Here is a 17215-nt window from a genome sequence, read left to right as displayed (position 1 = left end):
GTTCATACAGATTATCCTAACTCCCGGAGAGTCTAAAAAATTCCCAATAATTCAACCCATTTGGAATAAGAGCAGAAAAATGATAATTTCAAAACGTATCTAAAGTTAATTTGTCATTATAAAATATACAGAATCAATCCAATGGAGTCTAAATAATTTCAAAACATATAATATATAATATATTAAAATTAAAATTGCAAAAGTTTACTTATTTTTGTAGGCCGAGCAAAGGCCCATTGGGCTATATATAAGGAAATTAGCGGTTAAGAGTATGAATCTTTCCACGTGTGTTGCACGTGTCATATCGTCTCCGTCCTCCTCTCCTCCGGCTGTGGAAACTCGGGTCTGCCTTTTCCCCTGTGTTCTTCACTTTCCTCTTTGATTTCACTTCCAAATTTATCACACAACTCCTTCAACTTCCTCGAATTTCAATTCCCACTCCGTTACACTTTCTAATTCCCACTCCTTCACTCTCATTTTCCACTCAACTCTCTCCAATTAAACTATTTCACCCAACAGTTCCCCCAAATTCAGCCCCTTCACCTTCTTTTCTCTCATTTACAATCTGGGTTTTGTAAATTTTGCAAAACCCATCCACATTTCCTGCCTTTAACAGACACTAATTCGTCTCAGACATGGCTCAACCCCCTTTTTATTCATTCCAAGCTATATTTATCGGCTCCTTTACCTTTCTCACCTTCAGCTTTTGTGTCGAACTTGATTTTAGTGACGAGTTCTCGATCATCAGCTATGATGGAGATCTATTCCATGGAGATTACGCCCCTCCTTCACCTCCCCCACCTGCCCCCTTCCCTCATCCTCCATCATTTTCCTGCGAGACTGATCTCAATGGATTCGGGTCGCTTAACACCATTTGCGAGCTGAATTCTAGCTTGACCTTCCGCGATGATGTGTATATTGAGGGAAATGGGAGCTTGTATATTCTCCCTGGTGTGATTTTAAGTTGTCCCGTCTTGGGTTGCACGATACAGATAAACATGACCCGGGAATTTACTTTAGGTCCTAATTCGCTGATAGTTGCAGGGGCTTTGAGAATCGATGCTCAAAACGTTAGTTTGGTTGATGGGTCTATGATAAATGTGACGGCGTTGGCTGGAGATCCGCCGGCGAAGACTAGTGGAACGCCGTCGGGTTTTCAGGGAGCTGGCGGGGGGCATGGTGGTAGAGGAGCGAGCTGTGTGACGGATAATACCAAACTCCCAGATGATGTTTGGGGTGGAGACACATACGCGTGGTCTTCTTTGGATGAACCATGGAGTTTCGGGAGTAAAGGTGGAACAACCAGTAAAGGAGAAAGCTATGGCGGGGAAGGAGGTGGGAGAATTTGGCTTGAAATAAAGGGCTCAATAGAAGTCAGTGGCCGTCTTTATGCGGATGGTGGCAATGGCGGTATCAAGGGCGGGGGAGGTTCCGGTGGCAGCATTTACATCAAAGCTCACAGAATGTAACTCTCTCCTCTCTCCTTTCATGATTCTTTATATATTTTAAGCTTCTGTTCAGCTGATTGATTGAGATGGAACTATGAGTTAAGGGAAACAGTGTGACATTATTTGTAATTATAAGCCTTCGTACGGTTTCGGTGGTACGACGATTCGGAACTGAAATAATCAAATTGTTATCAGGAGAGTAATTCAAGGAGTTCAAGTTTCTTGATAGTTTTAGCTGAAGAAACTTTCTCATACATTTCTTCAGTTTATATAGGATAGGTTCAAGCATTTAGTTCTAAATCATTATTTGCAAGTGATCTAGGAGCACACAGGTAATACAATTCCTCTGTGAAGAGCAGGACTGGAAGTGGCAGGTTAAGTACAATTGGTGGTAATGGATTTGCTGGAGGTGGAGGTGGAAGAATTTCCCTTAATGTTTTTAGCCGGCATGACAATACAGAGTTCTTTGCTCATGGTGAGGTTATATTGTGCCAATTGAAAGTTTTTCTGAACGTTGTCATCGCGTTCTTGCTCTAATATCTTCATAGTCCACGGAAGGGAAAGAACGACAATGCATCGAATCTAATTCTGAGCTTTGACCGTTGTTTGTAGGGGGGAGGAGTTATGGCTGTTCGGAGAATGCGGGTGCTGCTGGAACATATTATGATGCTGTCCCTCGGAGCCTTATTGTCAGCAATGGAAACTTATCGACGCAGACGGATACCCTTCTTTTAACATTTCCCAAGCAGCCACTTTGGACAAACGTGTATATTCAAAACCATGCTAAGGCGTTGGTTCCTTTGTTTTGGAGCCGTGTACAGGTTATAGATCTCTCAGTATATTCTTGCATGCTTATGTGTATGATTACTTATTTTACGAGTACATTGTTCCGAGACCCTATAAATAAAGTTTAGGTGTGATTAGTACTCTCTTGATTCAAAGTATCTTATTTGTTCGATACCCTATACTTGAATGATGAAATGCTGCTGCCGATTCATCTCGTAGGTTCAAGGACAAATTCATTTATCAGTTGGTGCAGTCCTGTCCTTTGGGCTTGCACATTATGCTTCATCTGAGTTCGAGTTAATTGCAGAAGAGCTTCTTATGAGTAATTCCGTTATTAAGGCAAGTAGCGGAGCGTTTTGTTTCCCATTTGTCAAAAATTACTTTTTGAGCCTTCTTTCAAAAATAATTATTTGGATTAACATTTTTAACCATGGACCGATACGTCCCTTTTAACTTGTGGTGTCATGGGTGCGCCACGACGCAACATCTTGGACACATGACAAGATTCAAACTAATCTGTCCCGTTTTGTCATTTCTATTTGTGTTCCCACTGACATGCAGATATATGGTGCCCTTCGCATGTTCGTGAAAATGCACTTAATGTGGAATTCCAAAATACATATAAACGGTGGAGACAATGATATCGTAGCTACGTCTCTGCTTGAAGCCAGTAATTTATTGGTTCTCAGGGTATTTCATCCTTCTTCACAAACATCATATTGATTAAAATTTATAATGAAGTAATTCATGCTCATTTATCTGTTTGTTTTGTCAGGAGTCATCTTCTATACATTCAAATGCGAACTTAGGCGTTCATGGACAAGGATACCTGAATCTTACTGGACCAGGCAATGTTATCGAAGCACAACGTCTAATACTATCATTGTTTTTCAGTATCTATGTAAGCTGAATTATGGTCAACTTTCCTTCCGGTTTAGAATTCTCGTCGGATTCCATGCCCTTCTATTTGTTTTTTGTTAGTACCATTTGTTGAATGTCTACTTTGATAATATTAAGGTTGGGCCTAAGTCATATCTCCGAGGACCTCTGGATGATTCAAATGCCAACAAGACGTAAGTTTTCTAATGTATGAAAATGATCCGTTATTTCGTTTACGATTCCCTAACTTTTCTATAAATTGCAGGAGGCCACAGCTCTACTGCGAACTTTCTGATTGCCCGGCAGAACTACTTCATCCCCCTGAAGATTGTAATGTGAACTCTACATTACCCTTTACACTACAGGTGTCCTATTAGCCAGATTGACCCACTATGTAGTTATATTTGTGTGGGATATTATTATTTTTGAAATTTTCCTGGTCGGATTAGTAGATAATTCATTCTATCGAACATTCTTTTCTTTGTCTAATCTGACATTTGGCCTGTTTCGGCAGATTTGTCGAGTTGAAGATCTAACCGTTGAAGGCACCGTAACTGGATCTGTTATTCATTTTCACTGGGTCAGAGATATATTTGTTTATCTATCTGGTGCAATTAGTGCATCTGGTCTTGGTATGCATTTGTCTTCAGATTATTTTGTTAATATACCAGCAGCTTCATCTCAACTGAAGGTTGAGCATGTTCCGCATATGAATTGCGAGTATTTTGGTCTTTCACCGTGTTTTCTGCTTGGTTGTGTGCAGGCTGCACTGATGGTGTGGGTAGAGGAAGAATTTTTGAAAACGGTCTTGGTGCGGGTGGTGGACATGGTGGGAAAGGAGGGGATGGATATTATAATGGCACCTTCATCGACGGTGGTGTTGCTTATGGGGACCCTGATCTACCTTGTGAACTTGGAAGTGGTAGTGGAAATGGTAGTCTTGCTGGTGAAACGGCAGGCGGTGGGATTATTGGTATGATTGCGACTCTGTTATTATTATTATTTTTCGATGTTATATTTACTTGCAATGACATTCCATCTGTATGATAATTGACAATTTTTCTGATTCCTTATGCTTGTATATTGTTTAGTCTCACCGGTAATGGATTTTGCTATCTAGTCAGTTTAATTATCCTCCAAGATATAGTTTTTGTTATTATAGTGTGAGATCCCACCTCGGTTGGGGAGGAGAACGAAACATTCTTTATAAGAGTGTGAAAACCTCTCCCTAGTAGACGCGTTTTAAAAACCTTGATGGAAAGCCCGAAAGGGAAAGTCTAAAGAGAACAATATTTGCTAGCAGTGGGTTTGGACTGTTACAAATGGTATTAGAGCCAGACACCGGGTAATGTGCCGGCCTGAGCCTCGAAGAGGGTGGACATGAGGCAGTGTGCCAGCAAGGACACTGGGCCTCAAAGGGGGTGGATTGGCGGGGGGGTCCTACATCGATTGGAGAAAGGAACGAGCGCTAGCAAGGACGCTGGGTCCCGAAAGGGGGTGGTTTGTGAGATCCCGCATAAGTTGGAGAGGAGAACAAAACATTCTTTATAAGGGTGTGGAAACCTCTCTCTAGCAGTAGCGTTTTAAAAACCGTGAGGGAAAGCCCGAAAGGGAAAGCTTAAAGAGGACAATATCTGCTAGCGGTGGGCTTGGATTGTTATATATAGGCTTGAGCTGCTCGTCTTCAGCCTTCAGCCTGCTGTTCTTCTAGAGGCATGTTGAAATTCTAGATAGATCCGAGATAATCTACTTCACATTTGATGCTTAAATAAAATAGTTACCTGTACTATTGGACATTGATAAAGAGTTTTAATTGTCCTGTCTGTGTAAGTTGTATCTACATGTGGTATGAATGTAAGTATAGAACTCTCCATTTATAAATATGAAATTATAATATGCCTTGAATGGATAATCAGTTCTAATGGCTAGAATATAGCATTTAACTCTTTTTCTCAAAAAAGAACAAGAACCCAACGTTTATTCTCTGCATCCTTGTACAGTGATGGGGTCGCTAGAGCACTCGGTAGTAAGTTTATCTCTCAATGGGTCCCTTAAAGCTGATGGAGAAACCTTCGGGCGAGATGTTGGAGGGCAAGTAGATGCGAAAGTGTTGAATGTTGGTCCTGGAGGTGGATCGGGTGGAACAATTCTTCTCTTTGTGCAAACGGTATCCCTCGGCGAGTCTTCTGTCATTTCAGCTGTTGGGGGACAAGGAAGTTCAAATGGTGGGGGTGGTGGTGGCGGTGGAAGGGTTCATTTTCATTGGTCAGATATACCAGTTGGGGATGCATATCAACCTATAGCAGTTGCGAAAGGAAACATTTATACTGGGTTCGTGCCGATTCATCTCTCCCCCCAATACATTAGTTATCTTTACTCACGATTAGCTTTTTCGAACACATCCAACTGGGTAGATAGGTTCAACAAATAATTATACGACTTTGAATAAGTTTTTAATTTGATGATCATATTATTAAAAATTGAGTTACTCATTGAGGATTTTAGCTGTTTTTCTGCTCTAATCTGTTTCAGGGGAGGCGTAGGAAGCTATCATGGTTCTGATGGCGAAAACGGCACTATCACCGGAAAGGCCTGCCCCAGAGGGCTGTATGGTATCTTTTGTGAGGTAGTGTCTCAGGTCATAACTTTTCGTCATCATTCTAGATGTAATTTTAGGCCCTCCCACCGCCCAACGGGCCTAACGTTTTTGTATGTCCTAAAATTTTCACAATTTGATGGCCACTTTAATACATCTTACTTATTCTTTTGTCCATGCTTTGCAAATGAGACTGCAGGAATGCCCCCTTGGAACATTTAAGAATGCCACTGGATCTGATAGAGCTCTGTGTACCAAGTGCCCGACTCATGAGCTTCCGAACCGAGGCATTTATGTTAGTGTTCGAGGTATGGTCTTGCTGTGATCATTATTGATTAATAGTTATACTCTTTTCGGGGTTCAGGAACATTTTTTTAATTATTTATAAGAATCAAAGAATATGTATTGATACCATGAAGAATATACAAATAAGGGGAGATGAGATATCCCCACTAGGCAAAAGGTTAAAAAAAGGACTCCAATTAGCCTGTATATGAAGCAAAGAGCTTAATAGACTCCCATAACTCATTGATGCTAGTTGCATTTACTTTGAAGACCCTTCGGTTCCATTCAAGCCGAAGTTTTCTCAGCGTCGTGAGCCGCCAAGCATTAAAAGAAGAGGTGGTTCTGATTTTCTTCGTTCGATCTGCACAGCACACCAGTTTTGGGACATGGAGCAAGTCGACCGCCTTCTTTGCTGAACATCCCATGTATTTCTTCCCTTGACAGAAAACCCTTAGGAAGTCTTTCACTTTTTGGGCACTTTAGTCCCGAAATCGGTTTTGACATATCAATGTTGATGGGAGCTAGATGTTCACAAAGTTTAGGGAGTTAGATTGCTGACGGAAAACCGATCGCCTCTATTAAGGATCCATGACTTAGAATCCTCCGCTTTGTCTCAATTAGGCCATGGAACTCGATCCATTCTAAAGTTCCATCGTCATCAAATTCTTTCTCTAAACGAGGCAACATTAGAAACTCTAGGGAAAGAGGACTTAAGGGCTCAGTCATTCATCCACTTATCCTCCCGAGCTCGTCACCCTTGCTTTGATACCATTTGTCAGATGTATAACAGGCCCGAAAGATGGATTTCCAAGAACCTTTGTTAAGCCCACGAGGCTTCGGAATCCAATCTCTCTTCTTAAAAGAGTATTTTCGAGCGAAAACCTCCTTCCACAAAGCATCATCTTCTTTCATTAACCTCCACTCTCTCTTTTTAAATTACCGATCCCGTGGTCCCTTTACGAGTAGGAACAGAAGTAGTTTTCCAGTTAACCAGGATGCTCCCACTTTCTTTGGATGCGCCTTTCCAAAAAATTCTGGAATAGACTTCTCTAGGCTCACAACTTTCACGGGGTGTTTAAAGATGGAGAGATAATAGCTCGGTTCGCTAGGGAGAACCGATCTATTAAAGATAAATCAAAATATGCTGGGAAATAGGACTAAATGATTGTTAAAGGCTAAAGAAGCTATATAAATTTTTCATCTTTTGTGAGAAATTTTGAAGAAAACGTTTCACAATGCTTTATCTTATTCTAAAAAGAAAAGTTTGAATGCTTCTAATAGGTGGTGTTGCTGAAAGGCCTTGTCCCTACAAATGCATTTCCGACCGATATCACATGCCGCAATGTTATACAGCTCTAGAAGAGTTGGTATATGCTTTCGGAGGTCCTTGGTTGTTTTGTCTTATTCTTGTTGGACTCCTCATCCTTTTAGCCTTGGTGTTAAGTGTTGCACGTATGAAATATGTTGGCGGGGAAGAATTACCAGCAACGGTACCGGTTCGACAAGGTTCTAGAATAGATTACTCTTTTCCTTTCCTGGAGTCCTTGAATGAGGTCTGCCTTCAACTTGACACTTGAATAGCCTTGTGGAAGCAGGAATTTTGAGTTAGTTTTAAATATAATTTTGTCTTTCAGGTTTTGGAAACAAATCGAACGGAGGAATCCAAAAGTCACGTGCATAGAATGTATTTCATGGGCCCGAATACTTTCAGTGAACCGTGGCACCTTTCTCACTCCCCTCCCGAACAAGTAGCAGAAATTGTGTAAGCATTCTCACTTTTCTTTTGTAGGTGAATGATATTTCGGAGATCATCATCTTCAGATTTCTTTAGCGAAGACCGGTTCAATTTCTGCTTGATTCGAACTTTTTCCGAGTGTATGATGAACATCGTCTGAGAACGTGTTTTACTTGGCAGATTTGAAGATGCATTTAATAGATTTGTGGATGAGATAAATGATTTAGCTACTTATCAGTGGTGGGAAGGATCAATCTACAGTATTCTTTCTATTCTTTCCTATCCACTGGCATGGTCGTGGCTACAACACTGTCGGAAAAAGAAGGTGCAACGTCTTCGCGAGTATGTTCGCTCTGAATATGATCACTCTTGCCTGCGTTCTTGCCGTTCACGTGCTCTTTATGAAGGTCTCAAGGTAAACGTTCACAAATTATGTTATCAAATGCATTGAGATAATTGCTAGGAAAGCTGTATGTAATAATACTCTCATTGAGGTCAACTAAAACGTTCTCATTCTGGTCAACTGAATGACGTCGATTGTTCGACACCTGAATTGATAATGTTTGCCAGGGCAATACTTTCGTGGCGAACGGACTTTACAAATATAATTTACTTTTGTAATTCAGTTGATACCGTTTTTTAATCGAACGTATACGAATTATACCACGTTCTTTCATTAATAACTTGTTACTTCAGGTTACTGCTACTCCTGATTTAATGCTTGCGTATGTGGATTTCTTCCTCGGTGGAGATGAAAAGAGAGTTGATCTTCCTCGTCTTCAACAAAGATTACCCGTCTCAGTAATCTTCGGGGGAGATGGAAGTTACATGGCTCCTTTCACTCTACACAGCGATAATATTCTGACCTCGTTAATGGGCCAGGTTTGTCAATTATATCGACTTATAGTTGAGAATTCATTCATTTCGATAAGCTATTCAATACGATTATAAACGAATGATTTCTCAGTCTATTCCACCGACGATTTGGTATCGGCTTGTGGCTGGACTCAATGCTCAACTACGCTTAGTTCGTTGTGGACACCTGAAGAAGACTTTTGACCATGTAGTTGGTTGGTTGGAAACACATGCTAATCCAACTCTATGTGCTTATAGTGTGAGGGTCGATCTTGCCTGGTTTCAGCCCACCGCTTCTGGATATTGCCAATTCGGATTATTGTTATCTGCTTTGGAGAACGATATCGTGCAGCCATATGCTGAAGGCCAACGTAAATTATTACTGTCCGAGCGACAGTCATGGTAATAATTTTGAATCTAACTTCCTCTGTTGCTGCTTAACGGTTTATTTGAAATTTGTCCCCGTCGACACGTGCAGTTCACCTAGACGTATGGATAAGAAGCCATTTGACCAATTAAAAATAACCGAGCAGAAGATGGTTCAGAAACGAATATTGGGTGGAATTATACAGGCAAAGAGCCTGAAAGCTCTTAAAGAGAAGAGGGATATATCTTATCCGCTCTCGTTCACGATCTACAATACTAAACCGGTTGGCCATCAGGTGGTTGTTCTACTGAAGTTCGAATTCGGCTATACCTTTCGATAATGCCATTCTAACTCCGATTTCCATCGTCTTGTTCCCTCAGGATCTTGTTGGTCTGGTAATCTCCATGATTCTCTTAGGAGATTTTAGCTTGGTTTTGCTCACATTGTTACAGATGTACTCCATTTCTCTTCTCTATTTCTTTCTCGTTCTCTTCGTCCTTCCTCTCGGTCTGCTATCGCCTTTTCCTGCTGGGATTAATGCTTTATTCAGTCATGGACCTCGACGCTCAGCAGGTCTGGCACGTGTATATGGTCTGTGGAACATCACGTCCATGATTAATGTTGTGAGTAATTCTCGACCGCCATTTTTAACTAAAATTTCAGCTCGGAGATATAGATCTGAATTTATTTTTGGCTATTTGTCGTGTCGTGCAGGTAGTTGCTTTCGTTTGTGGGTTAATTAATTATTTATACCGTTCAAATCGAAAAAATCCCAGCTTTCAGACCTGGAATTTTAGCATGTGAGTCGACTTAAATCAATTTTTCGGTCTCGTCATTAGAGGAAGTATTAATTTTTCGATCGCAATTGTCGAAAATGCAGGGATGATAGTGAATGGTGGATGCTTCCTGCTGGATTGGCACTCTGCAAAATTATTCAAGCACGACTCGTTGATTGGCACGTCGCGAATCAGGAAATCCAGGACTTCTCATTGTATAGCAACGACCCGGATGCGTTCTGGCAGACGTGAAAAACCGTGCATTGATAGGTAAATGGGATTGATACACATCATATTGATTTTTTATAATTTAATTTGTTTGTATTGAGGGATAGTATAGTATAGTTTGCAAAGGTATGAACTTATGGTCCTAGTCAAAATTTGCATAGTTTTTGTTTACCCTTACATATACATAAATTGTTGAGTTAGTCTCTATCCAATATTTTTTCGTCGCCCCGTGTGTATTTTTGTACATATTATAGCGTGTCCCGCTTCGATGGTTGTTAGATATGTCTCAAATGTATTATTACCATATAATCTTATGAATTCGTCTACCGTTGTCATCTTTGTTCCCGTTTTCGATGCTGAATGTTTGTGTTTTTCAGAGCTCTGCAAGAATGGAAGCTTTAATTTTATAGATTGTTAGACTGTTTTGTTTCCACTTTTGCCTGAAGAAACTGGCTGACGAACCGGGTTTACGAGACGGTATTACTCGTAAGAACGATATATATATATATATATATATATGGTTTGAATTTTTTTGGTAGTTACTGTGATTACTAGCATTCTTTGTAGAACATAAATTAGAACTTTGTGATGGTTTGCATTCAGCTTTGTGATGGTTTTTGAGTAACATTCAGCTGAGGGTTTTTGCTCGGGGGCGGTTTGGCTGCAACAAGAACTGCTTGTCGAACCCGACTTGCAGGGTAGGCCGAAAAATGAAACCTACCGAGCGTAAGGCTTGATTTTGTGCATGTGGGTGTAGGTTGGCTATGAGTTTATAGACCTAAAACATATTGCCTGTGTCGTTTTACTTTCGACTCATATGCATGGAATTACCATCTTGAAGGAGACCGATGCGTCGGTCTCTACTTGAAATTTGATTTGGTCACATCAACAATCTCGGGTCCATCATTATCTTCCGAACTCTTTAAAGGTACCTTGACGCTTTGGAGTTGAACTCCAACCATGATTCTTCTTCAACACGATCATCGATGATTTAAGTTTACACGTTTCCATCTTGTATGATTTCAATCTTACTATCTTTCGTACCAAAAGAATTTTATGTTTTCCTATGATCGGGCTGCAACCACAAACTATCTAGGGATCCATGAAACACTTTATTCATCGTGTAAGAGTAGGTTCAACATAATAGGTCCATGAAACACTTTATACAAGGCATGACGGGAAATTCAAAGGCCTTGTATAACGGGCTCGTCGTCCTCTTCGTTTTAATTTTACGCCAAATAGGCTTGTAATTTTTTTTTTTGGACAAATTTTATGGTTTAAAATTTATGAATCCTTAATATATATTTTAATTAGTTGATTTAAAGTTCATTTTTATTATATACCAAATTTAATTTTATATATAATAGTTTTATTTATTTTTAAAAAAATATTAAATATATAAGAAAAAACATTAGTTGAACTTATAATTTAATATTGTCTTGTAGAACGTGTTTGAATATAATTTTGAAGCGCATTTAAAAACATACAACCAAATATTAAAATATTAAAATTATTTTGAATTCTCAAAATAGTTTTCAGCGTGACTAAAATTAAATATTTTAACTACTTTAAAATTATTCCTAAGCCTATAAATAGGTAATTGAAGTACGCACGTGTCAACATACCGCATCACAATTTCCTGTTCTGCATTCGCGCGAATTCCTCAACTTTGGGCATATTTGCCATTTGGCGCTCAATTACCAAGCGCTTTGCAGAGATACTGTGTTCGATCATCATGTACAGAGCTGCAGCTTCACGAATCAGGTCTCTAATGGTTAGTAAACTTGATTTTTCTTTTTTTCATATTTTGTTCCAATGCGCATCTGAATGCAATCGAACGGTATATCGCATGTGGTCGTTCTCGATGATTTGGCTTTTAATTGTGAGTTTCTTTTGTTATGGATCTGAATTCCATTTTATGGAAGTCTTTCTGCTTTCTCGAAGTGAACGTCGTGATTTATAGTTTGTTTCGTCGAATTGTAATTTTTAAGAAACCAGATTGGAGCTGAAGTGAGTGTTTGTATTCTCTATGGTGAAGGATAACAGCGTCGAAGTCTTTCGGCATGTTGAGCTGCTAGGTTATTGATTTAATTGTAGTGACTTCTTATATCTCGAGTGTTAATAATATAGCGGCTATTTGTAACTATTCAATTCTTGTTGGTTTATTCTGTACGGCGATTCGGTTAATATTTGTATAAATGCTCGTCTTTGTCATTGTTTAAATTAGTGGAAACATGAACAATAGTTATAATTCTTCGAGTACTGTGCATGGTATAAGATCTTTGCAGAGACGTGCTTGTGTATTGAGCTTTTGAGTCTAACATGGCTTGAAATATGATATTGCATCTACATAAGACCTCGGGAATTAAATGCTTCGATGGATAATGATGATAATTTTGCTTTCGAACATGAAACAATGGGCTGTATAGATTTGCCAGCTCTAGTGCTGTTGCCTCAAAAGTACAAATCTTCTGGGGGTCTCTTTGGCTGGTTGCTTCGAGACCGTTCTATATCATCTCCACTAGACTTTCCCCTGTCGGATGTGAATCTTCCGTCTCCATTGCCAGATTATGTTGAACCTAGTAAGACGAAAATCTCAACTCTGCCAAATGGTGTAAGAGTAGCATCAGAAACATCACCGGTGCACCCATGTGCACCCATAGATTTGGTTTTTTCAAAATCTGTCTATGTGCACCCATATAATTAATGATGAATTATGTTTATTTATTAACATGCTGTTGGTTATTTTGGTGCCTTGGCAAATTCTCTTTTAGCCCCCGAGTCTGCTATAGATAGTCTGAGTGGTACAGTTTTGGAGAAATTTGTTGATGTAAGTTGAGTAGGAGATTATAATATCATATTTATTTTTATAATTAATTATTTGATGATGTTACTTCTTTATTGGTCATGCTTCTGCCTTCAGGAAAATTATACTGTAACTCGGATATTACTTGCAGCATCTGGCGTTGAACACGAGTAGCTCTTATCCATTGCTGAACCACTTCTATCTGACCTTCGAAGTGTTCCTCGTGAGGTGCCAAAATCAGTGTACAATGGGGGCGATTATCGTCATCAAGGTGATTCTGGGGTGTGTATCATCTATATTGTATACTCTAGCATCCAGCCTTCATTTCCAGGCATCATTCGTTAACTGTTCTCTTTCAGGACGGGAGGACACATTTTGCTCTTGCATTTGAACTCCCAGGCGGCTGGCATAAGGAGAAGGATGCTATGGCCTCAACTGTTCTTCAGGTCTTAACAATGGATATCTATTGTGCTTAAGTGATTTTTATGACATGAGGGTTTAGATCATACACCATTAGTTGTTTAGTCCATTTTGCACTTTTTAACTGTGAAAAGACAAAGGCAATAATGTATCTCATCTCTTAGATGCTACTGGGAGGTGGAGGGTCCTTTTCAGCTGGTGGACCTCGAAAGGGGATGAGCTCTCGGCTGTGTAAGTCCTAAATTTCTTTGACTTTGACGGTCATGCATCTGAGATATTTTTCTTTTCTTGGGGTGGGGTTTGAAGGGAGGTGGAGGGTCTTTTTCAGCTGGTGGACCTGGAAAGGGGATGAGCTCTCGGTCGTGTAAGTCCTAAATTTCTTTGACTTTGACGGCCATACATCTGAGATATTTTTCTTTTCTTGGGTGGTGGGGGTGGGGTTTGAAGGGAGGAATTTGTATTTCCTATACTTGCATGACAAAATATTGTCCTCACGCCTGCCAAGTCAGGTCATATAGATAGTTTATTATGCAATTATTTCTAGACAGACATAACCTTCTTCTGCATGTTTATTTCTTAATTTACGCATATTGTATGTTTTCTAGTGTTAACTTCTTTGTAATTATCGATGTGGTAAGCATATCTTCAGGTCTTAAATGAGTATCCACAGGTCCAATCGATTTCAGCATTCAGCAGTATTTACAATAACACTGGCATATTTGGCATCCAAGCAACTACTGTAATGATTCTCTTTGGATTGATATTTAACATGATATAATGCAGAATCACTGTGTTGATCTTGATGGTAGAATTGTTAGGTTGATGATATACTTTTTTGAGGGTTCTAATTTCGTGCCAAAATCCTTCCATATTGCAGCTAGTGAACTGTTAGCCATTGCAACGCCTGAAAAAGGTCATTTGTGATTCTCTCTTCTCTAGCATTTCCACAAGAACCATTTTATCTAGATCACTGATAACATATCCCTGTTTACAGTTGAACAGGGGCAGCTAGATCGTGCCAAATAGTCAATAAACTCATCTGTGCTAATGAATTTGGAATCCAGGGTATGTATCATTGTACTTTCTTCTCGTTGGCCTTACCATGCCTGGATCTTAGGTTGATGAAATAAAAATAATACAGTTTTTGAAAATGTTAATCTTTGAGAATGTGTCCACTGATTGTGGTTGCGGAATTGTATCTTGTAGGTGGTTGCTTCAGAGGACATAGGTCAACAAGTTTTGACATATGGTGAAGGGTACGGTCTAAATCATTTATTGTAGTCTTACTCTGATGCACCATGGCCCATTCATTTCTAATTCATTTCCCTTGTACTAGGAGGGTAAATCTATTCCAAAGATCTGAGATTTAGTTATGCTGTTTTCCCTCATTGAACTGCATTCTGTTACATGATCATTTGTTCACATTTTCTAAATGATATATATCATGCCTCCTGGTTACGCACTTACACTCTAGGGATTCTGGCCTTAGTTAAGAGTGTTAATTTCTTAAGATCTGTTAGAAGTTGCAAATATAATGTGAAGTGATTATCTTTGAAAGCTGCGGACGCTCTGGAGGATATAGCTTCAATTGCACAAAAACTTCTCTCTTCTCCATTGACAATCGCCTACTTATCATGCTCAATTAAGTAGTCATGTTTATCTTTCTTCCTTCCGGAAAAAAGAACTGTTTTATTAGCTCTCGATATAACTATTTATTTATATACTGTTCTGCAGTTAGTCATGTTCCAGCTATGATTCTGTCAGCAGCAAGTTTAAGTCAAAGTGACCAATCGCTTCTTTTGAATCAAACTAGTCTGGCAGACTGGCATCGAACATAGGAATTGCTGTCTTCAAGCCTTGTACGGTCACTCTGATTTCTGAAAACAAGGAAAAGCATTAAGGTCCAGTTTATCTTTCTCAATAATTAGTACATTTGAGCAAGCACCTTTTTGTTAATACCTGATCTCTGTTGATGCCATGTTTTATTCCTTCTATCTAATAGTGATGTATTTTCAGTTAAAACAGTTTTATCTTGAAGAAAGTTCATGTTCTGAAAGCAATTTCAGGACGTTTGTATTTTGGAGAAATATTCTTACTGAACATTGTAATTTTNTTTTTTTTTTTTTTTTTTTTTTTTTTTTTTTTTTTGAATATCTCAACAATAAAGTGTTATTTGCAACACATGCGTGTGCTTTTGGGCATTTTAAATTACGTCAGTTTTTTTTTTTAAAGTATAGTTAGAGTAAGCTGGGGACCTACTTTGTTAGTTTGAACGGTCAATTTTAGATATGCTTTTAGACACACACAATTAACTTTAGAGAAATTGCAACTTTGTGGCACAAGATTTGAGTTTAGTGCAACGTTTATTCGTTATTCAGAGCTTTTCTTCTTTTCCTTTCTTTTCTTTTCTTTTCATTTCTTTTTTAATTTTCAGTTACTCAGATCTCTGCTAAAGGATTGGTTGGATACATACGAGGTATTATTCTCCAAAGGTACCTGTACGAATTGCTTGAAAATGTGTATATTTCTTCTGAAAGATGCCTCCAACATCTAACTTCAAGATGATGGATATGATTCATGCATAATCTAAAACTACTAATTATATTATTATTCTTCATATTCATTGTTTCATTTTCTGCCTACACACATGTCAACAGCAAATCTAATAATTTGCAAACTTTGCTCTCTCATTAAGTCCCCATTTTAAGTTCAACAAGAGGAAGAATTTAAACTTTCGACTTTTTTTGTCACATTTGTTTCTTCTATTACTCGTGAATATACAATATACGTATTAAACCATATATGTCATATTATGGTATCTATAAAACTATAAGATTCATATCCCAATAAGAAAGTATATATGCCTGGTGTGAGAAAGCCAATGTGATGTGGGTCCACTGCTTGATTAGTCAATGTCAACCATAAATGGATAATGTGACTAGCCATATATGAATAGGGTATAATCCACTTAGATCTTTACGGAGAATATATACTGCTCTACTCATTTCCGGTAATTTATGTTTAAAGATAGTTTCGTGGTTTCCATTCATTTATATTTAGTTTACATTATTATTCTTGGTCCCCACATGTTTTGGTCTTTATACTTTTGTTTTATATATCTTTTTATTATAAACATATTAATTCAGTTTCCATGTTAATTAATTAGATTAGATTGTGACAAGAAAAAAATGATGTGATACGATATCCATATAAAAGTTATGTGCTGTCGGGATGTTGTATACAGTTGTATGTAAATATAGAATAACTTTAATGTGATGTCTCCTAAGTACTTAGTTATGCTTTAATTTATTTTGAAAAGAAGTGTTAAAAGAGATGAAACTAATGCATGTATATAAATACAACAAATGCAACAAAAGAAAATTTGGTTGAAAGCAAAAAAGAAACCAAATGTAAGAGAATAGGGTTAGTGTTACCCAAGATAGGAATAGGTACATTGGTGGCTTTTTTCAGACCTTAGGTTATATTGCCAGTTGTAGCAAGAGTTCTAGCTTTTGCATTTGTCTTCTTTTCTTACATTTTTTCTTGACCAAAAATCTTGCACATTGACATTTGTTTCACAATAGTCAAGTGGCTTGTTGATTCAAAGTTGAGTGGCAATAGGATGACATGAAATTTCTTAGTTCTAAAATATGATTTAGATTACAGGAACGAAGGAGGTTGGCTCATCAAGAAATGCAAGTTTACTCTTATGGATAGAAAAAATTTGGTTGTTCTTGCACGAAAAAGAATGACCTTCTCATTTAAACTTTCAAACCAGGTACTTGAGACATATTTTCATTCACACCTCGGTGTATTTAGTTGTTATAATAAATGTGACATCAATGATTTATTCCTCTATTTGTGAAAGCTTTACACTGGGCAAATCTATTATAGGAAACTTTCATTTTTTCCTCTTTATCCTTCATGTTTTACCTTTATAGTTACCAAGAACAATTCCTTATACAGGGTGAATAAGAGCGAACTTTATTTCTTAATATCTTTAGTTTTTAAATCAAGTAGATAGAGGTATGTTG

General features: G+C 38.4%; 2 protein-coding genes across 2 annotated transcripts; both read left to right on the top strand.

Annotated features, from left to right (window-relative positions):
- Positions 1–300: 300 nt before the first annotated feature.
- On the top strand, positions 301–10294 carry LOC111798489. Its single transcript, XM_023681668.1, has 22 exons — positions 301–1465; positions 1808–1923; positions 2061–2269; positions 2454–2573; positions 2796–2924; positions 3010–3135; positions 3252–3307; positions 3379–3478; positions 3628–3745; positions 3877–4086; positions 5114–5444; positions 5646–5739; positions 5909–6017; positions 7276–7547; positions 7629–7756; positions 7910–8144; positions 8426–8611; positions 8697–8986; positions 9063–9246; positions 9332–9574; positions 9666–9751; positions 9832–10294. The coding sequence occupies exons 1-22, from the start codon at positions 636–638 to the stop codon at positions 9977–9979; spliced, it is 4320 nt and encodes a 1439-aa protein (XP_023537436.1). The 5' UTR covers positions 301–635; the 3' UTR covers positions 9980–10294.
- LOC111798882 (mitochondrial-processing peptidase subunit alpha-like) lies at positions 10224–15916 on the top strand. Its single transcript, XM_023682230.1, has 14 exons — positions 10224–10247; positions 10588–10653; positions 11552–11729; positions 12385–12537; positions 12730–12785; positions 12913–13032; positions 13121–13207; positions 13346–13412; positions 13488–13545; positions 13965–14094; positions 14176–14246; positions 14388–14437; positions 14916–15082; positions 15616–15916. The coding sequence occupies exons 1-10, from the start codon at positions 10224–10226 to the stop codon at positions 14002–14004; spliced, it is 849 nt and encodes a 282-aa protein (XP_023537998.1). The 3' UTR covers positions 14005–14094; positions 14176–14246; positions 14388–14437; positions 14916–15082; positions 15616–15916.
- The last annotated feature ends 1299 nt before the right edge of the window (positions 15917–17215 follow it).

Source organism: Cucurbita pepo, chromosome LG07, assembly GCF_002806865.2.
Source record: "Cucurbita pepo subsp. pepo cultivar mu-cu-16 chromosome LG07, ASM280686v2, whole genome shotgun sequence".
Classification (NCBI taxonomy): domain Eukaryota; kingdom Viridiplantae; phylum Streptophyta; class Magnoliopsida; order Cucurbitales; family Cucurbitaceae; genus Cucurbita; species Cucurbita pepo.
Note: the sequence above shows the minus strand (reverse complement) of the source record. Positions and strands in the feature narration are given on the sequence as shown.

Coding starts and splice junctions, on each gene's coding strand:
- LOC111798489 (XM_023681668.1), top strand. CDS start 636: ATGGCTCAACCCCCTTTTTATTCATTCCAAGCTATATTTATCGGCTCC. Junction 5,445..5,645: donor AAAGGAAACATTTATACTGG/GTTCGTGCCGAT, acceptor AATCTGTTTCAG/GGGAGGCGTAGGAAGCTATC. Junction 8,145..8,425: donor CTCTTTATGAAGGTCTCAAG/GTAAACGTTCAC, acceptor TTGTTACTTCAG/GTTACTGCTACTCCTGATTT.
- LOC111798882 (XM_023682230.1), top strand. CDS start 10,224: ATGGTTGTTAGATATGTCTCAAAT. Junction 10,248..10,587: donor TTGTTAGATATGTCTCAAAT/GTATTATTACCA, acceptor AGTAACATTCAG/CTGAGGGTTTTTGCTCGGGG. Junction 10,654..11,551: donor TGTCGAACCCGACTTGCAGG/GTAGGCCGAAAA, acceptor GCCTATAAATAG/GTAATTGAAGTACGCACGTG.